The 23,700-nt window shown below is 33.2% G+C and overlaps 1 protein-coding gene across 4 annotated transcripts in view; it reads left to right on the top strand.

The window, feature by feature from the left end:
* CEP290 (centrosomal protein 290) overlaps positions 1-23,700 on the top strand; it is a 95,465-nt gene that overhangs the window by 15,862 nt on the left and 55,903 nt on the right. For 2 of the 4 annotated variants that reach the window (XM_065524643.2, XM_065524644.2), the window contains exons 12-26: positions 58-180; positions 1,128-1,251; positions 5,237-5,409; positions 6,131-6,293; positions 7,941-8,041; positions 8,114-8,201; positions 9,544-9,656; positions 10,813-10,905; positions 11,195-11,279; positions 11,838-11,980; positions 14,850-15,014; positions 15,358-15,507; positions 17,549-17,664; positions 19,921-20,023; positions 20,114-20,344. In XM_065524643.2, coding sequence (XP_065380715.1) covers positions 58-180; positions 1,128-1,251; positions 5,237-5,409; positions 6,131-6,293; positions 7,941-8,041; positions 8,114-8,201; positions 9,544-9,656; positions 10,813-10,905; positions 11,195-11,279; positions 11,838-11,980; positions 14,850-15,014; positions 15,358-15,507; positions 17,549-17,664; positions 19,921-20,023; positions 20,114-20,344 — 1,971 coding nt within the window. The remainder of the gene's footprint in view (positions 1-57; positions 181-1,127; positions 1,252-5,236; positions 5,410-6,130; positions 6,294-7,940; positions 8,042-8,113; positions 8,202-9,543; positions 9,657-10,812; positions 10,906-11,194; positions 11,280-11,837; positions 11,981-14,849; positions 15,015-15,357; positions 15,508-17,548; positions 17,665-19,920; positions 20,024-20,113; positions 20,345-23,700) is intronic. The other 2 variants (XM_005571825.5, XM_045365678.3) reach the window with 1 other exon arrangement.

The following is a 23,700-nucleotide window of genomic DNA, read 5'->3' as shown; positions in this document are numbered from 1 at the left end:
AAGAATGTTTTATTAACTTTCGTTTTGCATAACAGATTCTATTTTGTTTATTTCTAGCTTATTTTGTCTTCTAAAGATGATGAAATTATTGAGTATCAGCAAATGTTACATAACCTAAGGGAGAAACTTAAGAATGCTCAGCTAGATGCTGATAAAAGTAATGTTATGGCTCTACAGCAGGTAAAATCCTACCAGAATTTGGTTTATCAACCAGTTTTATTACAGTTGGAACTTTGAACGATGTCTTTTATTTATTATATCATCAGCGCCTAGTCTAGCAGCTTGTATTAGCAACTGTATAATAATGTCTTTTGAAATTTCTTATACCATCTGGTCCCAATAAAAAATTAGAATTAAGTTTATGGAGTCCAGATTAGAGTTAGAACTAGAGTTGTTTATTTTTCTATGTTTATGTGGATAGTACACATATTGTTTTGGTTAGAAATTAACAAGAAATGATTTAAAACTTTTAGAAATTTTAAAATAATTTAATACTCTGTTAAGGTTTATTTTACTGTATCTTAGTCCTAACATATCCTACACAATGTGAAATAAGCTAAAAGCATGGTTATAATTTGATTATGCTGACTATTTTATTTTTAGTGAAAATAACTCATATAAAAGGAAGTCACACTTTTATTATTTGTGCTGTAGTTATAGTCCAAAAGTGAGAAGATGATTTGAAAAGTATATGCTGAGTAAGAGCAATTACAGGGGACAATATTTTTGAATAAAGTACTAAAGGGGAAAAAGCTAAGTAGAATAAAAGAGAAAGCACAGAGCAAAACAGAAACATACAGAATGGTAGAAAGATGAAATTGAATGGAGGATGAGGAAAGTAACGTAAGGAATTGTAAAAGCCACAAACATTAGGGAGTTCTGGAAATACTATTTTCCAGAGTGTTAGCCTTTATATCCATCTTTCAGTATTGCAGTAACAGCAGTGTACCTATCATGTGTATCATTGTGTATTACAGTTAAAGTGTACAAAATGGTAAAAGGCATACTTTAACCCACAAGAAAGTATGTTCTACAGTCTTGTTGAAAAAAATCAGACCTACTTTTTTCCTTACCTTTTTAGGTTAATATTCATGAAGGGATATATATTGTTTTAAAATATTTTATAGGGTATACAGGAACGAGACAGTCAAATTAAGATGCTCACAGAACAAGTAGAACAATATACAAAAGAAATGGAAAAGAATACTTTTATTATTGAAGATTTGAAAAATGAGCTTCAAAGAAACAAAGGTATTTTTATAAATATATAAAGCTATTTTATATATCATTTTGTTTTTAAAGTACTTTATATTTGTTAAAATAAAATGTCAAGTCAATATTGAGTTTTCTCCATTTGAATTTTATCATATTTTCAAAAAATTGTACATGATATTATTTTTTATTATACTTATATTACTAGTGCTTACCTTTGTAAATGATGGATGTATTTTCTATTATTTTTCTCCTCTGGTGAAAATTACATTAACTTTTATTACCAGGTCACTGGTATGAGGGAAATGAAAAATTGTGATACAATTATTTTTATTTAATTTTTTATAATTAACAAAGAATGGAGGATAATAAAATTTTGACCAGTGTAGCAGCATTGCTGATAGTTTTCAGAGGTCATTTCACATTAATCTTACTCAAATTAATGTTTCATCATATTCTCCTTACCCTGAGCCATATTACCTAGTTTAACACATCAAATTCTATGAATATAAGTTCTCACAATATCTGTGTTATATTTCTATAGCACTACATACTATAGTTATGCCAGGGCACACTAATGCAAACTGTTCATGGGAAATTCATAGACATGTTTTTTATAATTGCTAAATATATATACACACACACACATATATACACACACATATATATATGACATGAAGAAGAAATAGTGATTCAGCGCGCGTATGTGTGTATAAGTGTAGTGATGTGGTGTTTGCAGGTATGGTTGTAATTTTGAAAATGAAGCAAAAGCCTTGCTGAGGAGATAATTGAACCAATACTTAAAGGAAGTGAAGGAGTAAAACATACAGATGGCTCTAAGCAGTGAGAATAAGTTCAAAGGCACTAAAGTAGGAGTGTACAAAGCATGTTTGAGAACAACAAAGAAGTCTTTTTGGCTGGAGTAGAGTCAGCAATTGGGGGAGTGATAAGATCAGAGAGGTAAACTGAGGCCATATCATATGGGGCCTTATAGTTCATTGTGCAGGCTTGGCTTTTAAGTGAGAAGGGACAACGTGGAAAGTTTCTGAAGATAAGAATGATATAATTTGACTTAGACTGTGTTTGTAGTAGACTGTAGGAGTGGTAAATAAAAAGCAGGGAGACCTGTTAGAAGACGATTGCAATAATCTGGAGATGGTGGTTTGGGGCATGGTGGTAGCAGTGGAGTTATTGGATGTAGCAGTTCTGGATGTATTTTGAAAGTGATAAAAATGGAATTTGCTAACAGATCAGATGTAGGATGTGAGAGAGAGAGAACTCTTGGTCTGAACCAAAAGTTTTGGTCATGGTGGTGTTGTGGGAAGAGCAGGTTGAGAGATAATCAGGTGCTTAATTTTAGATATGTTAGGTTTGAGATGATTATTAGACATTCAAGTGAAGGTGTTAAGTAGGCGCTTGTATATAAAAGTCTAAGGTTTAGGACAGCAGTCTAGGCTAAAGATATGTTTGGTAACTGTCTCCATAAAAGTAATTGAAGTAATGAGGCTGGCTAAGATCACCAAGGAAGTAAATGTAGATTAAGAAGAAAAATCTAAAGAACTTCTACTTTAGCAGCTGGGGAGATAAAAAGGAGCAACCAAAGGAGACTGAAAAGGAAAGCCCAGAGAGCTCGGAGGAAAAGCAGGAGTTTGGAGAGCCCTGAAAACCACATGAGGAATGTAACCAAAGAAGAAGAAACAACTGCTTTCAGAGCTGTGTTCATTGATGCTGATAGGTCAAGATGATCACTAGAAGTTGACTATTTGACTTAGCAATGGTCATTTTTGGTTCAAGAGAAAATGGGTAGAGAGGAAATGTAATAAGGAAATACAGGAACTCTTTCCCAGGACTGTTTCTATAAAGAGAAGGGGAAAACAAGGTAGTAGCTTGAGGGGAAAGAGGGTTTAAGAAAACATTTTTCTCTTTAAGATGGAAGAAATAACTCATGATTTTAGGTTAATAGAAAAGCTGCGTTAAAGAAGAAACATTGATGAATCAATGAAGTGTAGAGAGAGAACTTCTGGAACAATAATATTTTAAGAATGCAATGGGATGAGATCCTAGTGTGCCAGTGAAGAGGTTGGCCTTAACTAGGAACATAGAGTTCATCCATAATTACAGAAAAGAAGGTAGAGTGTATAGATATAAATATAGGTGACTTGGTAGACATCCTGGTAATGGGAATTTGTTGAAGTTCTAAACTGGTTGCTGCTTTTTTCTCAGTGAACAAGGGAGCAAGGTTCTTAGCTGAAGGTGAGGATAGGAGAAGATGTTTCATAAGTTTGAGGAGAAAGAAGAGAAGCAAAAGTATAAAATGGTCATCTGAAAGACTGAAGATGTGGAGAATGTGGTATGACTGTTGAATAGCTTCAAGAGCCCACTATACATATATATATGTATTTATGTATTTCTATATATGTGTTTATTATATTTGTATCAGAAAACTTTGAAAGTAGTTTAAACTGCTTTAAAAGGATGACTAATAGTATGGATTGTGCATATTCTGGTTACTAGGAGAAAAAGTGGCAATTGATCTCTGCTGTCACATAAGGAAAAGAACTTATCTAATAACACTTTAGTCAGTCCATAGTTATATAATCCCTAAAGCTCACAGAAGGTGTGTGTACTAGACTGTACTCTGTATCTTGAACTTAACTTGTAAAACGCAATGGCTAATGGTATTCTTCCTTCATAAATTAGGATTAGGTTTAGTTATCAGAAACAGAGAGCTGAAGAATAATGGCAAAAGCAAGATAGACATTTATTTCTCATCTACATAATGGCCTAGAATTAAGCATTCCAGGGTGTTGCCTTCATCTGCCCATCCAAAATGGATGCAGTGCAGCTTTATCTCATGTCTGTATCCCAAACAGCAAGAGAGAGGAAGAGGGGACAAGAGTTAAAAGCATGTGCTGAAGGATAGGCAGGCAAATACAGTGTTTATTGTATAGGCCATGTGGAAGAATGATAGGAGAGTAGATATGTGGAAGAAAGGGAGAATAGATACTGGGGGACAACTCAGCCTGTGTCACGTTCCACAGCTTAGCTGTTAGCTCCAGACAGCTGGGCTCATTTCGTAAAAACTTTTGTGATCTCACATACTAGTCTTATGCCTAAGTCCAATATTAAATATATAACCTATATATTAGTAAGTGCTTATTATGATTGAGTGTGAGAATAATCTGTGTCAATAAATTTTGGAATGATAGCAATCTTAGGTTTTGTTTTTTTAACAATTTAGTAAGATATTACAAGTAGGCATTTAGGAAGTTTTTAGCTTAGTTTGGATTGAATTTAGTTGCAAGTGGTGGAAAAATCAAGCATAGTACAATAATTTAAACAAGACAGAAATTTATTTCTCTATAATATAGACAAAGTTGAAGCAACCAGGGCAGGATTTGTGTGACAGATGCACAAATATTCCCTATCAGGGACCCTGTATCTTGTTGCTATGCCTATCTCAACATGTGGTTTCTAATTCATGTGAAGTTGCCACCCTCATATGCATGTGGATTTCAGCTAGTAGGAAGGAGGAAAGATAAAGATTACTCCTTTCTTTTAAAAACATTTTTTTTTTTAAATTCACGTATGACCTTCGCATTTATATTCCATTACTGACATGACCACACATAGCTGCTTGTATGTCAGTGGAAATTTAGTTCTTTATTTCAAATGGCCATATGTCGAGCTAAAAATCCATAGTTTTAGTACAGTGGACAAAAGGGAGGTTAAATATTAGGAATAGCTAGCAGTCTGTGTCACAATGATCATTCTTTGTAAAGCAGTATTTTGCAACCTTTTAAAATCCATACCCCTTCAGCTAAGAAGATTTTGCTGAACTTTAGTTTTTTAGTTAATTGTATTAGTAAAACCGAAACAAAACTTTCATCTTAGAAATATAAAATGACAAATTTAGAGGAGTTTTTTTTAATGGCATACCACTTTTCTTGCCACCATATTGGAATCACTGATTTGAAGGAATAAGTCGTCAATTCAATTAATGATTTTTGTTTTTACTCTGTAGGTGCTTCAACCCTTTCTCAACAGACTCATTATATGAAAATTCAGTCAACGTTAGACATTTTAAAAGAGAAAACTAAAGAGGCTGAGAGAACAGCTGAACTGGCTGAGGCTGATGCTAGGGAAAAGGATAAAGAATTAGTTGAGACTCTGAAGAGGTTAAAAGATTATGAATCGGTATGTATTTTTATCTTGTCATTCAAGGAGCTTAGAATTATTCTTGCCATTCACAGACTATTCTGTGCTATTTACTGCATACCATTTAAAAAACATTCCATAAGTGTCTTTTGATAAAGGTTATCCTCATTAATTTATACTGAACTATTGAAATCTTTGAGCATTTACTTTTTGTCAGGAGAATTGTTTTCAAACCTTTGATCACAAGTGATTTGTCCAAATAATCAGTTTTGATGAGGCAGCAGGATTACATTTTTTTTATTATCTGTGTTCATTGGGCCACCATGTAGATGTGACACCACTGGCCAATTTGACAGAATTTATGACAGGAATATACTGTGTCAATACAACCTGCTCTCCACTTTTTATACTTTTTCATTGGTTACAACTGATTCAAGCAACTAATGACTTACTTATTCTACTGGTATTGCTGATTTGCTTTTACTAATTCTTTTAGTATTTTGGTAAGTGTTTTATATGTAATACATATTCGGAGTCACTTTACCTTTAGGATATTATACTGGAAAGTTTTAACTGTTACATATTACATCATTATTATTACTGGATTTGGTTTATAGAAGCACAATAAAAGACAGGTATAATGATATAAATTATAGGCATATGTACATTTTCCTTTAGACTTAGTTAAAAAAAACATGAACTTGATAAATTTATTAAAGTAAACCATGTTATATTTTAAATTAGATTGGATATTTTTCAGGGAGTATATGGTTTAGAAGATGCTGTCGTTGAAATAAAGAATTGTAAAAACCAAATTAAAATCAGAGATCGAGAGATCGAAATATTGACAAAGGAAATCAATAAACTTGAATTGAAGATCAATGATTTCCTTGATGAAAATGAGGCACTTAGAGAGCGTGTGGGTAAGCCATCTTTTAAGTTACATAGTTTGCTCAGCCTGATTTACAGGTCTTTTTTTTAAATTTAAATTGTGTTTATTATTATTTATTAAGTAGTTTAATGCTTCTTATCAAATACTTTTTTTTTTTTTTTTGAGACGGAGTCTTGCTCTGTCGCCCAGGCTGGAGTGCAGTGGCCGGATCTCAGCTCACTGCAAGCTCCGCCTCCTGGGTTTACACCATTCTCCTGCCTCAGCCTCCCTAGTAGCTGGGACTACAGGTGCCCGCCACCTCGCCCAGCTAGTTTTTTGTATTTTTTACTAGAGACGGCGTTTCGCCGTGTTAGCCAGGATGGTCTCGATCTCCTGACCTCGTGATCCGCCCATCTCGGCCTCCCAAAGTGCAGGGATTACAGGCTTGAGCCACCGCGCCCGGCCTCAAATACTTTTATAAAATGTTTAATACAAATAAAAGTGGAGCTAACCTGATTGAAGTGGAATCAGATTTTATGGTATTGGAGTGGTGGGTGGGCAGGGCTGGAACATTGCCTTACTCAGTCTAGCATCTCCTCAGTAATAGCTGCTTCTTTAAAAAAATGAAAGTTTATTAATACCACATATCAGAGGTTAACCTTTTTTTTTTCCAACAAAAGTAGGGTATGTATTACCCACATTTGTTTGCAAAATGCTCTTGTTACAGATGAGATGTTTAAACCTCTCTGTGTTGTGATTCTCCTGCCTCTGCCTCCTGAGTAGCTGGGATTACAGGCGTGTACCACCACACCTGGCTAATTTTTGTATTTTTAGTAGAGATGGGATTTTACCATGTTGACTAGGCTGGTCTCCAACTCCTGACCTTAAGTGATCCACCCACCTGGGCCTCCCAAAGTGCTGGGATTATAGGCATGAGCCACTGCGCCTGGCCTGTTAAAATCTTTTAAAGATTTTTAAGTACTTGACTTTTATAATTCGGACTGTTTACATTTTACTTTGGTTGAGTATTTTAAGGAGTAATTAGTAATACAGCTTGAGAGTTTATATTTTTATTTTAATAAATAGCTTATTAATAAATAGTTAATATTACTAATTTAAGTGTTATGATAGTGCAGACTAAGTTGCTGCTTTAAAATGAAAATAAATATCTAAATATGGATTTCATTATTGCTAAATTTCATTTAATGCTTTCTTAGTTAAAATGATCATTTGTCAAAACTATTATCTACAGAAAAGATAAATAGACAAATAAGTATTTTATACAGATATATATGTGTGAAAAGTATCTAACTTGGATCCATAGTTGTGCTAGGACCCCAAGTTAGACTTCTGATCCACTTGGACTATCAGATCACAGCCAAGAATCTGGAAGTTCCTAAAGACGACTTCTGGCTAGTCTAGGTAGCTGTCACGGACATCATATTTTCTATGTTTAAAAAGCTCCAAATCTTTGTTTATAGTTTACATTAGGTTTTTGTTAGGATTTCCATTAATAATTGTGATAAAATTTTAACTCGAGTTACAGTTTAAATATCTGGAAAATTCTTTCACAGAGAGTTACCTCATTCTTCAGTGATATTGGCTAAGTGAATTATAACCAGTTGCCTGATGGTATATGACATTTTTGCAGTTTATTTGAATGCTTTTAAGTTTTTAATTGTATTGCTTTCTATTCTAGGCCTTGAACCAAAGACAATGATTGATTTAACTGAATTTAGAAATAGCAAACGCTTAAAACAGCAGCAGTACAGAGCTGAAAACCAGATTCTTTTGAAAGAGGCAAGTGTGGTAGTCAGTTGATTATTTTCTTGGTTGAACTATAGAGAAATACTAATAATTTATACTTTGCAGATTGAAAGTCTAGAGGAAGAACGACTTGATCTGAAAAAAAAAATTCGTCAAATGGCTCAAGAAAGAGGAAAAAGAAGTGCAACTTCAGGTATACTCAGTTATTCTAAACCTTTAAAAAGAATTATTGGTAAGTGAGTTGTCTGGATATGAAATTATTTATGTTAGCTATTTTTGCTGTTCTATTGTGGGTCTGTTGCAAATTTAATAAATGACAATAACAGCCTGAAGGAGATAAGTGAGTGTCAGTGGGTTCAGTCGTAAATCTGAAATAGGCAAAAATGAACAAAACAAAGTAACAAAAATTAAGCAAACAAGCAGACAAAACAAACCTTAGAATTATGGAATATTTGAAAATTTTATGGTATAGTATTTTAATTTCTGGACAGCACCAATATGTTGTGATTAACAATAATAAAACTTAGTAGTTTTTATGTTAATATATGTTACTCAACATTTTGCCTTTCCTTAAGGACTATGCATTGAAAAGCTTTTCTTGTAAATTATTATTATTATTATTATTATTATTATTATTATTATTTGAGATGGAGTCTGTCTTGTTCTGTTGCCCAGGCTGGAGTGCAGTGGTGCGATCTTGCGCATTGCACCCTCTGCCTCCCAGGTTCTAGCGATTCTTGTGCTTCAGCCTCCTGAGTAGTTGAGACTATAGGCGTGAGCCACCACGCCTGGCTTATTTTTGTATTTTTAGTAGAGATGGGGTTTCACCATGTTGGCCAGCTGGTCTCCAACTCCTGACCTCAAGTGATCCATCCACTTTGGCTTCCCAAAGTACTGGAATTATAGGCATGAGCCACCATGGCTGGCCTTAAATTATTCTTTACTAAGTGAAAGTAATGCTTTATTGAATATAAATTAGCATCTTTTTTTGGTTTATTTTACTTGAGCTAAAGAGAACAGTTGGTTAAGTTTTAGAATAGCCATTGCAGTGCTTTTTTGTAAGAAGACCACACAGAAGGAATATCTTTTTCGCTTGCCCCAAATCCCCAAGCACGTATATGAATAATAGCAGAGTGGTTCTTTTTAGCATTATGATTTCTATAATACATCCAAAACTTTCTCAATAAATGAAACTTCATAATTTATTAGTACAATAATCAGTTTACTTATCACTCATCATTTATATTTACTTTATATGTCTTTTAACTGGTGCTTATTAAGTAACGCTTTAATATAGAATAGGCAAAGAATGGTAGAGAAGATGAAATTCAAATTAGGTTCTCACATTATTAATAGTTCATTGAAAGTGAGCTAGATCAGAAGGTTGTATTGGCTATGTAGAATTTTGGAGGGAGTTTGGAAACAATTATTCTTCCTCTGGGTTAAAACTTGATTGTAGGTTTTAAGAATTAAAATGTTGGAATAGTAGAAGGGTTATTTTAATGTTTTTAGTTTGTTAATTCTCTTATGTATAGGATTAACCACTGAGGACCTGAACCTAACTGAAAACATTTCTCAAGGAGATAGAATAAGTGAAAGAAAATTGGATTTATTGAGCCTCAAAAATATGAGTGAAGCAAAATCAAAGGTAATAGTAAAGTATTGCAAAGAGAGTACGGGAAAATATTTTTATTGTGCTTTCATTTCTTCCCCCTTTATCTCATTCTTGAACATCTGATCTTATTATTGTTGATAAATAAGTAGAGGGAAATATTTGCTTATTTAAATAACCTGTCGATTCAAAGATTGATTAATGAGACATTATTTACTCTGAATACAGATTAGGAGTTCAGATAAAGTAGAGCTGCTGCATAGGAGATCATCATTCAATACCCCACAGTCAGATCAGAATGAGCCAGAAGAGAATATGACCATAGGATCATTATCAAGAATGTTATCTGAAATTCACCATAGTGTAGAAAGTGGATTGCATCCTTTTGTCCCTTTAACTAGACTTTCTTCATCCATGCAAGTAAAAGATAATTCAACTCCAGAAACCATTACAATAAGAGAGATTTTTAAAGCACCATGTCTGCAGTCTTCAAGAAATCTAGAATTGTTAGTCAGCAACTTTAGTAGGGAAAGCCATGAAGAAATAAATGACGTATGCCATTTTTCTGATGACTGTGTGAAGAAAGAGTCAAGAAGCCATCAAGCACTAGAGAAGACTAGTTTTGTACAAAAAAGCAATTCATCTTTTCACGGCTTATCAACAGCTTCAGACATAATGCAGAAGTTATCACTTAGGCAAAAATCTGCAATATTTTGTCAACAAATTCATGAAAATAGAACAGACATGGATAAATCACAAGTAGCAACATTAGAAGAAGAACAGGTTCATACCCAAATAAAGTACGCTGATATCAATTTGAAAGAAGATGTAGTAAAAAGTGAAGTACCCCTACAGACAGAGATATTGAAAAATAAGCTTGAGGTTAATCTTCCAGACCCTGTGTTTATTACTGCACAATCAAAATTATCTCAGATACATCCTCTTGAAAATCTTATAGAACAGCTACGGAGAGAACTAGTATTTCTTAGATCTCAGGTGAGCCTTTCTCCAACTTATATTTTTGTGGTTGCTCTTTTAAGACATCTTTAAGAAAGTTCTGTAACAATTACAGTTAGAATATTTTTGTTTGCATTTTAACATGAGTTATACACATTTTACTTTTTTAAAATCTAAAATGCAGTACATTGATATGAACTCATTGACTTGTCTAATTTATTAAATTTTTCTTTAGAATGAAATCATAGCACAGGAATTATTGATCAAAGAAGCACAGAGTAGAAATGCAGAAATAGAACTTGAACGTCATAGAAGCCAGGCAGAACAGGTAGTGTAAAGGCAGAACATTAAAAGAGATGATTGTGGTACTAAAGACAAAAACCATTATATCTTTTTGCCTTTTATCATGAATGTTGGGAGAGGGAGACAGTGGGAGGAAGATCACCATCTGTTTTACTGTTTAGATTTTAGTTTATTTTTATGATTGCTGCTATGTCTTCATAGTCATTTTTTTTTGTTTTGTTATACTTAATTGATCAAACTTTTAACTTGAAAACTATAGACTATTGTGATATTTTGTTGAAAAAAATCAATTTTGTTGTCTCTGCTTTTTTCAGAATGAATTTCTTTCAAGAGAACTAATTGAAAAAGAAAGAGATTTAGAAAGAAGTAGGACAGTGATAGCCAAATTTCAGAATAAATGTAAGTTACAATTATCTTTTACTTTTCTGTTCTTATTTTTCCTAGACTTAAAATCATGGGCCTAAAAGGACGTTAACACGTTCTCTGTTTTCTAATCTGTTTTACTCCTAATTACATCTGTACTGTATATACTTCAGTCTGTCACTCATCCAGTTGGTTTGCCTTGCTATTTTCATTGTCAGAGAATGTTACTAATATGAATTTTTTGTGAGAATGTATAACTCATTTTTCTTGTGTGTTCTTTAATCTAAATGAAGTTAGAACACCAAATTTAAAGTTCTTTAATATAAAGTATGGTTTAAGTTAAGGCAAAAGTATTCCTGTGATTTATTTCTTCCAGTGATGAGATATGTGTGTATATGCACATGATATAAATAGGTCTGTCATTTAACTCAACTATTCACGTAGGATTTATAGTTGAATTTTCTTGTATGTTTATTTACATTTGCATTTTTCCAATGATTTCTCTGGTATATGTGAAATATTTGTCATCTGTATAGAATAGTGTAAATTGTGAAAAAGATCTGATCATCCAATGAGAAAACTGTATAATTACAGTAAAAGAATTAGTTGAAGAAAATAAGCAACTTGAAGAAGGTATGAAAGAAATATTGCAAGCAATTAAGGAAATGCAGAAAGATCCTGATGTTAATGGAGGAGAAACATCTCTAATTATCCCTAGCCTTGAAAGACTAGTTAATGTAAGTTATTTTTTTTCATGTTAATCTTTTTCCCCTATCACTTTAGAAAGGTTTTCTGCTGTGTACAGATCTCCATAGTGTCTGATGAGATGTTTTCAGTCATTTGAATCATTGTTTCCCTGTATGTAAAATGTAGTTTTTCTTGAGCTGCTTTCAATACTTTTCTTCTACCAACTGGATATTTGTTATTAATCTGTCTTCAGGTTCACTGACGTTTTCCTCTTTATCTCTGTTCTTTTGGTTCAAGGGTCAACTTGAGACCTTGAAGAGTTTTTTACACAGAATTTGGAGCTCATTTTTGCTGACTCTTTTCTTATTGGGATTTTTCTTTCACTTTTCCCATGGTTTTGGGCTCTATCCTGTGGTTTTCTAGATGAGAAAGATGATAGGTCACTGCAATTGCACCCTGCCCTATGACTAAATCTTTAAAAATGGCAAAGTCAATGTTTGCTGGTCCTGTCTTCCATATTTGACAGCTGCGCTATCTCCGCTCACTGCAAGCTCCGCCTCCCGGGTTCACACCATTCTCCTGCCTCAGCCTCCTGAGTGGCTGGGACTACAGGCGCCTGCCACCACACCCAGCTAATTTGTTTTTGCTTTTTTTTAGTAGAGACGGGGTTTCACGATGTCAGCCAGGATGGTCTTGATCTCCTGACCTCGTGATCCACCCGCCTCGGCCTCCCAAAGTGCTGGGATTACAGGCGTGAGCCACCGCGCCTGGCCTCCCCTTTTTTTCCCCCTAAAATCTGCTTGCTTTTGTTCATTTTCTAGAAACTTTAGGTAGGTTTTTTTTTTTTTTTTTTTTAATTCGTTTTTTATTTATGGGAGTGTAGGTCTCTTAGGAACTTATGCCATAAGAAGTATTATGAAATGGCTTTATTCTAAATGTTTAAAAACTTACTCATTGTTACAGGAAAGATTTAGCCATCAATAATATTCTATTTGTATTTACCATATAGAGACTTGAGAAATTCTCAATGGATTTACCGTTTACAAATACAGGATAGAGTATCTGTTATATAAACTTGAATAATATACACATTTTAGATTGTTAATGTTTAAGTATATGTCATTTATGTTATCTGAACATATTTAGCGTACATTATTATATTGTTTCCCAAATTTGTGCTTGATTTCAGTAGGAAAAAAATTATTATTTACTGAGTTGCTTTTTTTTTTTTTTTTAAAATCATGATTAATCAGTAATTGGACACTTTTTATAGCAACACTGTGATTGTTAGCAGAGAATGAGAATGATACTAGTATGTTAAAAATTTCCTGAGGCAAGAAAATAGTTTGATTCCCATTATATCTTTCTCATTCTGACTTTCTCATTCTGATTGGTGATTTCGTTTTGCCTCTGCCATTTTGAATGTCTAAAATGATTCTTTATGCTTTCTTTATATGAACATCTTTTGTCTGTGATGATGCCCACTACTGATACTGTGTCCCAGATCAAACTTAATTTTCTAAGGGCAGCTCTACTTAGGAACCAAATGAAAACAGAGTGAATGGTCCAAGAAAGCCTAACTTCTATTTATGCTGACAATCTCTGGGCCTTCCTGGAGCCACTGTTTCCATAGACTTCATTTACTTTTATCCTGGACTGTCATTGTTTTTTCAGATTTATAGGCCCAGTCTGAAATTCACAAATCACCTAACAATCCTTCTCTAAGAAATCTTCAGAATCCATGACAATTTAGACCAGATAATTCTGGATTATGCACTTTAGTTCACTCCTTGTTACTACAAGGTATTTTTCAGTGCCCCCAACAGCTATCTAACTCATTCTCATTTTACCAAAGTCCATGTAGACAAGGCACTATTCCTCAATGAGACAACTAACTAGACCACCTTGTTGTCCGTCAGAGTACCTTCCTCTACCTACTTTTATCTTCATGATACCCTCTTTGAATTAGTATAAGTTGTTACTCTGCATGACCTGCTCTAATCTCCTTCAGGGGAAGGCTTTTATAAATCTACTACCTAGAGTTAAACCCCGGATCACCTTCCTGAGTAGGAGATTGCATTTGGTTCTATTCATTTTACCTTATTTGGCTTCTACCTTCATTTTTTAAGACTTACTTTGCCTTTAACAGTTTTTTCCATACAGTTTGTCTAAAGTCCAAATATATTTATATGTATATATTATGTAGATGTGTGCATTGTGTGTATATACTTATGTATGCCACTGTTGGAGATTTTGGGCCGGTGATGCCACTCTGATAATATTTTAATATTTGACATATTATTTTCGCTTATTCATTATTCTTAGATAATGCCATATTATGATACCTTGCCTTTATTTTTATTTGTGCTTCAACTGTGTGAAGAGGAAGCACTGAAAAATTCACTTAATTGAATGTTGTATTGATCAATTTTTCAATATTATATTGTATTCCATTCCTTTGCGCATGCTTTGAATGCAGAACCTATATAATTTCAGAGAAAAATACCTCATTTTGACTGTACAAAAACCCTGTATAGTGAGCAGAGCTAACATTATTTTCTCCTTTTTAGAGACAAGAAAACTAAGATATAGAGAATTTAAGTCACTTTCCCAGCTAGCGACTGATTAAAATTTGAACCCTGGTTATCTTATTCCTGTCTGGTTGTTTTTCTAGTCTTCCAGTCTGTTAAGATTAGCTAGATGTTTTTTAATTGTTTTAATGAAGTAATTACTATGTTTGGTAATGTAAATGAAAGTTTTATAGATTCATAAATAAGAATTTGAATTGGCATACTTTATTATCATGCTTGGCAGTAAAAATAGGAAAATGCTTAAATGTCCATTTTATTTAAAGACAGTTTTTTACCACGATTTCACTGTTTTTCTCCATATTTCTAATATATAATATAAATTTACTAGGCTATAGAATCAAAGAATGCAGAAGGAATCTTTGATGCCAGTCTGCATTTGAAAGCCCAAGTTGATCAGCTTACCGGAAGAAATGAAGAATTAAGACAGGAGCTCAGGGAATCTCGGAAAGAGGCTATAAATTATTCACAGCAGTTGGCAAAGGCTAATTTAAAGGTGATAATTTTATTAAATAGAAGAAAATGCTAAACATAAGAATGTAGATTTAATAGGAAACTTAATTTTTTAAAAAGAATCCTTTATGAGAAAATGCTCGTTGAATTAATTCTTTTGATATTAAGAAACTGGATTTCTCTTATAAAATTAAGTGGAAAATATGTACCTTATAATATTAAAAAGAATACAAAAATTCTAAATCTTATACCTGAGCATTTCTAAGCAGAAACTAAAGTATGGTTTAAGTAAAATTCCTGGCAGAGCATTCACGTATCTGTTAATTTGTCTTTCTTTGGGTGTAAGAGATGTTATTCTCATTGCTGGATTTTTTTTTTTCCTCCAGATAGACCATCTTGAAAAAGAAACTAGTCTTTTACGACAATCAGAAGGATCAAATGTTGTTTTTAAAGGAATTGACTTACCTGATGGGATAGCACCATCTAGTGCCAGTATCATTAATTCTCAGAATGAATATTTAATACATTTGTTACAGGTATTAAAAATTTTGTTGCAGGTATTGAAAATTTTACATGCGAATAACAAAAATCATTGGTAGTATGTTTGTGTTATTACTTTTATTTTACTTTATTTTAATTTTTCCATCACCAAAGCATGCAGATAGTACTTTTCTTAATATTTAGTCTTCATATATTCCTTTGAGTTCTCAAAATAGTAACAGTGAAATATATTTTGTATGGATTTTGATGTTAGATGGAATATTATACATAAAAGCAATTTGTACCATTCATTCCATTCATCTGCATGAGCAGCATGTTCACACATTTTGTTCACATGCCTGTCGTTCATGTCTAATACATGATTCACAAGCAGAACAACAAGCAGCTACTATAAAGCAGTGTTATGTAAATGAGCACTTTTATTTATTGCTGGGTGGAAAACAAAAGAATAAAGTCTGTGAAAGCTTTTTAGTGTCATGATAGAATTATTCCCCTTTTCGCATTCACAAGTAAAAACTTTTTTTTTTTTTTTTTCTTTTGAGACAGTCTCACTCTGTCACCGAGGCTGGAGTGCAGTTGCGCTACCTTAGCTCACTGCAACCTCCACCTCCTGAGTTTAAGTGATTCACATACCTCAGCCTCCTGAGTAGCTGGGACTACAGGCGTGCATCCCTGGCTAATTTTTGTATTTTTTTTAGTAGAAATGGTGTGTCGTCATGTTGACCAGGCTGGTCTCAAACTCCTGGTCTCAAGTGATTCGCCTACCTTGGCCTCCCAAAGTGCTAGGATTGCAGACGTGAGCCACTGCACCCGGCCACAAGTAAAAACTTCTAAACCAAATTATTATTTATCTTTGTCTTCTCTTTACCCAATAAAGTGTTAGTTAATCTACCTCTAAAGAGGAAAGGGTACTGTACTATACTACTTGCCCTGGTTTCTCAGTTTTGCTGTCTATATAATGGTTTTTTTGAATGTCCTAATGACAGATCTTTTTTATTATTTTATTTGAAGTTTGACTATAACATCACACACATTATAAATATAATTACAAATATATGTTCAGAATCAATGAAAATATGTTTTTGATTATAAATGCCACTATTTCTCTCTGCTGGGTGATCTATTTTTGAGTATACTTGAGTTATAATTATTAAGTACTCATTTTTATTTTGGAAATTACAGTAATTCATCTTTTTCTCAATATTGGGATTTTTATGTTATCTAAGTCAGGTAAGGACAGCTTTAACTACTTATTGGAATATTGCTTTATAATATATGTTATGTTATTATTTTTAAATGTATAATTTTAGCGTTATTATTTCTCTTACTTACCTGAGGTATAGGGACACTACCAGCAAATAGTGGTAGTATGGCATTGTCGTATTTTTTGAGATAAAATTCATATTTTTTCATCTTTATGTGAGAAATATATCAGAAGTTTGTAGTAGATTAGAGAGTACCAACTGGGAGTCTGAAAACCTGTTCAAAGTGGCAAAACAGGTACTTGGACTCTCAATCCTAAGGCTGTATAGAGCTATAAGCATGGCAAGACCTTTGGAGTCAGACAGACCTGACCTCAAATGTTGGATCCGTATATATGGAAAGCACCAGACAACAAGCCTAGCATATGTATTTGGTAAAAATGATTGCCAAGTGTAGTGTTAATGAGTTTTTGGATATTGAGTATGTTATTTAATTTTCAATTTCATCTTTAAAATGAAATAATTGGAAAGGATAATTTGAGTGACAGTATGAAACTGTATGTTCACAAGAGGGCATGTGACCAAGTGACTAGAGGTGAGTTTGTAACTATTCTATCTAATAAAACATTGTGATCTGGTTATTTGTGTGCTAACTGTAACTATCACATATGGTAAAAATAACTTTACCTGTTGTGTGGTACTCTTTTTTTTATGCCTTAAACTAAAATGTTCATAATATCATGGAAAAATGATCTGTGTTTCTTATGGATTTGGTGACTTTTAACTTTTCTATAATGTTGTCAGAATATGAATTTATACTTTCAAATTCAACATTCTATTTCTTTTGCATTCTTATTTCTAAACCACTTTTTAGGAACTAGAAAATAAAGAAAAAAAGTTAAAGAATTTAGAAGATTCTCTTGAAGATTATAACAGAAAATTTGCTGTAATTCGTCATCAACAAAGTTTGTTGTATAAAGAATACCTAAGGTATAGGTATTAGCAAAACTTTATAAATACAATTGCAGTATATTCTTGTTAATTGTGAAAATAACATAAGAATAATTGATGTTTTGTTCTTTCCTTCTTCTTCTTCCTTTGCAATTGTATTTTTTTACTCTAGTAACTACTGTTAAGAGCTTATAAACTGAGTTATCTAGAAAAGGCTAATTTATAAAGGCAGAAAGCAGCATAGAGGTTACCAGGGCTGGGGAGAAGGGAAGAGGAGTTGTTTAATGGGTAGAGTTTTGTTTGGGATGATGAAAATGTTCTGGAACTGGATAGCGATGATGATTACACAACACAGTGAATGCACTGATGTGACTGAATTGTACACTTAAAAATGGCTACATAGTAAGTTTTATGTTTCATGTATGTATTTACCACAATAAAAAAGTTATTTAAAAATTTGAGAAAAAAAAAAAAGAACTTGTTTATGGAGACAGTGTAGCTTAATGATTACATTAAGCCTGGGATTATCCTGCTTGAGTTTGAATCATTTAACATTTGCTTTTTGTAAGAGCTTGAGCAAGTCATCTTACCTATCTGTGTCTCAGTTTCCTTATTTGTAAGTTTCTTTGTAAGTAATACCATTTTCACAGGATTATTGTAAAACGTAAGTGAGTTATTAGATGAAAATGCTTAGGCTAGTATGTGGCACATATGAACAGTTTGTAAATGTCAGCTGTTGTTAGCATCATTCATCATCATCACCATCATCATTGTTCACATATGTCTATAGGGAACTAACATATTTCTCCTTATTTCTGTCATCTCATCTAAATCAATAGAATGATTTCCTTAATAGGAAATAGAATACCTAATCAAAGGTGATTTAAACACTAAGAATAATTATTATCTGACTAACCAGAACCACAAAGGTAGTTATAGGGTAGGTCATATTGGAAGGTTGTTGTTAACACCTATGATAGTTGTAAAATAGCTGCATGAATTCAAGAAAGATGAAACTGTGCCCATTGAAGAAGAGGAGCATTTTTTTCTACATAGCTTTTAATTTTAAATAAACATTTTTTATGGTGATATCTGGCAGACATTGACTCCGATCTCATTTGCTAGAATTGGGTCACATGTCCAAGTCTGAACAATCATTCAGTTGCAAAGAAAATGATACCACTGTACTGGGTTTATGCGAAGAACGTTGCAGATGTTTGTGGAATGCTCATGCGTAGATAACAGTGTCTTACACAACTTAAAAAAAAATAATTTATATATAAATATGTTTTAAATTACTTTTTAAATTCACAAGTAAGAATTTATGGCATACAACATGGTGTTCTATATATGTATATACTGTGGAATGGCTAAATCAAGCTACTTAACCATATGTATTACCTCACATACTTTTTTTTTTTTCTCCTTGAGACAGTCTTGCTCTTTCACCCAGGCTGGAGTGCAGTGGTGCTATCTTGGCTCACTGCAACCTCTGCCTCCCTGGTCCAAGTTATTTTCTTGCCTCAGCCTCCCAAGTAGCCGAGATTACAGACATGTGCCACCATGCCTGGCTAATTATTGTATTTTTGGTAAAGACAGAATTTTGCCATATTGGCCGTGCTAGTCTCAAAATTCCTAGTCTCAAGCAATCTGCCCACCTTGGCCTCCCAAAGTTCTGGGATTACAGCATACTTTTTTTTTTTTTTGTAGTAAGAACACTTAAAATCTACTCTCTTAGCAATTTTAAAGTATATAATATACTGTTATTAACTTTAGTCACTATTATGTATGGATCTCTTGAACTATTCCTCTTAACTCCAATTTTGTGTCCTTTACACATCTTCTTTTAAGTCTAATAATTTCTGATGTGTTTGTATTCAAATTATTTCGTAAGCGTTTAACACCCAAATTTGAGAGTGGGGTCAGAATGTTGGAATTTGATTTCTAGAGTTAGTATGAGGTATTATTTTCCTACTTTTTTTTTGTCTTCAATAAAATGTTTATAAGATTCAGCTTCAATTATAATTATATCACCACCCATTAAGTGGTGAATCAAGGAAGAATGAAAATAATTTGATAACTTTGTTGCCTTGCGTTTATTTAAAATATTTTTAAATCTAGGCTAAAACCTTTTTAAATGAAATTTTAACTTCTTGTGTTTTCAGATACTGAATAGCTATGATACCTCTTGTGTTGAGAAAACTTTAAATTTGCATAATCTGAAGTTATCTTTTCTTGTAGTCAAACCTTTTATTAGGTTTACACTATTGTCTTTTGGTTTTGTTTTGTTTTTAGTGAAAAGGACACCTGGAAAACAGAATCTAAAACAATAAAAGAGGAAAAGAGAAAACTTGAAGATCAAATTCAACAAGATGCTATAAAAGTAAAAGAATATAATGTAAGTAAAACATTTTTAACATTAATATGCAATATTATACAAACTAGGATAGCTAGATTCAACAAGTAATATGGATGTGTCTTTGTGCAGAATTTGCTCAGTGCTCTTCAGATGGATTCAGATGAAATGAAAAAAATACTTGCAGAAAACAGTAGGAAAATTACTGTTTTGCAAGTGAATGAAAAATCACTTATAAGGCAATATACAATCTTAGTAGAACTGGAGCGACAACTTAGAAAAGAAAATGAGAAACAAAAGAATGAATTGTTGTCAATGGAGGCTGAAGTTTGTGAAAAACTTGGATGTTTGCAAAGATTTAAGGTACATCTGATTCTTATTTTGCTTTTTCTGACTATAAAAAATTTCAAGTATGCAGAAGATAGGATGGTATCAATAAGGCTCATCACCTGAATTAATCGTTAACATTTATTAACATTTTGCCATAATTGCGTCTTTTGATTTTTGTAGGAATGTTTGAATTGCAGACTTTCCTCCCCTAAATATTTAATGTACCCTTTTGAAAAAGCCTTTTTTCTTTAAATAACCACAGTAATTTTATTATACCTAACACAATGACAATAATTCTCTAATATCGCCTAAAACCCTGATTATAGTCACATTTGTTACATTTTTTGATCAAGGAATAAACATTTGGATGTTACATCTCATGAATCTTTTTAATATAGAATATTCTTGCTTTTCTTTTTCTCCAAAAAATGTTTGAAGATGTATCTGACTTTTTGTGTGTGTGTGTCATTTTACTTGTTCCTCTGTCCCTTGTATTACTAAAAGTTAGGTCGGAACCCTTAGTTAGCTTCAGGTTTAAACATTTTTGGCAAGAGTACTTCATAAGTAATTCTCTATACTTTATACTGCATCACTTCAAGAGTATCTGGTTGTTCCATGTTTTGTAATTGATTATTGTGTTACAGAAAAAACAAGCAGACCAGCTGTGGTGGCTCATGCCTGTAATTCCAACACTTTGGAAGGCCCAGGCAGGAAAATTGCCTGAGGCCAGACCGGCCTACGCAATGCAGTGAGACCCTGTCTCTACAAAAAATGTGTTTTTTAGTTGTTTTTTTTTTTAAATTAGCTAGGTGTAGTGGCACATGCTTGTAATCCCAGCTACCTGGGACATTGAGGTGGGGGGACCGCTTGAGCCCAGGAAGTTGGGGGCTGCAGTGAGCCGTGATCATGTGCCACTGTTCTGTAGCCTGTGTGCCTATATAACAGAGCTAGTCTCTCTCTTAAGAGAAAAAAAAAAAAAAAAGAAGGAGAAGAAGTAAAGATAACCATATACCTCCATTATTAAGCAATTTAGTTAACTGGTGATATTTTGGTACCATACAAATAACAAATTATTCGTCAGTCCTAATGATTTTAGCATCCTCTGATGATTGTTGCCTAACTCAATTATGAGGAGTTGCAAACATCATAATTTTCTAGTTATATTATGCACTTGCATTTATTAACAGACACGCTTTTGTAAAATAAATAGCGTTTCCCCATTAGCCCAGGCTATTTGTTTATCTTGACGTATAGCTCCTACTACAAAGGCAAGCTAAATGCTTTTCTCTTTAATGACCAGTTTTCAGAATACGCACTTGGTGTACTCTGTGCTCCCTGTTTTTTTTTTTTCTCATCTCCGCTTTCTCTTTTTTAAGTATCATATTAGACTCACAGACTTTTGAATATTCCGTGTGTTTTAGTTGGAGTCATATTCTTTTGTCTCAACTTTAGCCAAAGAGAGTCCTTTAAAGTTGACTCATATTGTTTTGACAAAAATTCATTAATCTTTTGAACGAAGCCTCAAAGCTTGACTTGTTTTCTAGCATAAGATGTCTTAGACTTACCTACATACTTCATGCTCATACTTGGAATAAACCATTTCTTTAAAGAGCCCAGGTTCCTTTTAGCGGGGAAGGCATTGAGATACCAAAAACTGGCCACTGGGCATCATTGCTCTCAGAGTATCATTGCTGCTAGTCTCTCAGTAGACAAGTTAGAAAAATATGTATATATTTAAACTATAAGTTCATATTGTTATTTCCAGTTTAATTATAACATTATGGGGTAAGTAAATAGTATGTGGTTTTTACTAAACTTCTTTGATTTTGCACTTGTATGTTTTTTTCTTACATAGAAAATCTTTATTATTAACATTAAAATATTTGTTTTATCCCACAATATACATACAATATTTTGAAAAATGATACTTGAATTGATATTAATAGTAACAACAACAGCAATGCTGCCAAACATAGTTTAAAATTTTATTTCAGGTCTTATTTTCTTCAGAATCTATCTTGCTGAGGATGTATAGGCAAAGTAATATATTCTACGCTTACTTGAAATAATTGTCTTCATGCAGTTATGTTATACACTTGATATATAGTTAGGCTCATTTGTTTTTCTTTTTTTAATTTTAGGGATTTTTTCCCTTTTTATTGAATTTTAATATTTAGAATATTTATATATGCAAATATTTAGTCAGAGAAATCTTAATTCTGGTCTTATGCATTTCATATTATTCTGCTCTACCCTCTGTAGGTAACTTATTATCTTTCTTATGTTTCTTTTTGGGAAACATAAATAAAGACAAGACAGGTTACATGACATGTATACTCTTCTGCACCTAGTTTTATACCTTACCTTGTAGTTTATTTTTAAGCATGTAAATGTTCAATGTACATGACTAAATTTAGACAGGATTGTAGGAACACAGAAATCAAAGTGAAATTAAAATGGACTTGGGTTCTTGACTCTCCACTTTAAAGGTTGCAATGGGTGATGTCATGCTAATAAACCTATTTTCAGCTTGATCTTAAAGCTTAATACTGAGCATCAAGAAATTCTTTAATAAACGTAAGTGATTTGCATTCAGACGTGTAATAAGGAAATGTTTGTTTTCTTTTTTTTTTTTTTTTTTTTTGAGACGGAGTCTCGCTCTGTCACCCAGGCTGGAGTGCAGTGGCCGGATCTCAGCTCACTGCAAGCTCCGCCTCCCGGGTTTACGCCATTCTCCTGCCTTAGCCTCCCGAGTAGCTGGGACTATAGGTGCTCACCACCTCGCCCGGCTAGTTTTTTGTATTTTTTTAGTAGAGACGGGGTTTCACCGTGTTAGCCAGGATGGTCTCGATCTCCTGACCTCGTGATCTGCCCGTCTCGGCCTCCCAAAGTGCTGGGATTACAGGCTTGAGCCACCGCGCCCGGCCTGTTTTCTTATTTTCGTGTTAGATTTTTTTAGAATCTACTTTTCTTAGAGTTTTACGAATACAGTTAGTGTTTGAGATAGAAAGAGAGAAGAATTACAGTTTTCTTCCTCTTCTACCTGCTCATGAACTTGATTTTTTTCTCCCAACAATTGAAAAGCCAAGAAAAAGGGAGATTCTTAAGAGATGGGAAATAGAATCTCATCTACCCCTGTTTCCCCCAGAACAGTGAAACTGAATATCAGGGGTAAGGTAGAATAGTATATACTTAACTTAGATGGAGAAGAAAGGCTGCCAAAATGAGATCTGAAGCACTATTACAAATATTTCCATCATTACTGTACTTCAGAATGAATTATAACCATAATTTTTTTTTACTTCCTCATTCATAAATTTAATTATTCCTTATACCACTTCTCAGCTTTCATCACTCTTTATTGTACTTTTCTATGTAATGTTTGCCTT

The sequence above is a fragment of the Macaca fascicularis genome, chromosome 11 (genome assembly GCF_037993035.2).
Source record: "Macaca fascicularis isolate 582-1 chromosome 11, T2T-MFA8v1.1".
Taxonomy (NCBI): domain Eukaryota; kingdom Metazoa; phylum Chordata; class Mammalia; order Primates; family Cercopithecidae; genus Macaca; species Macaca fascicularis.
This window is presented reverse-complemented; position numbering and strand designations above follow the sequence as displayed.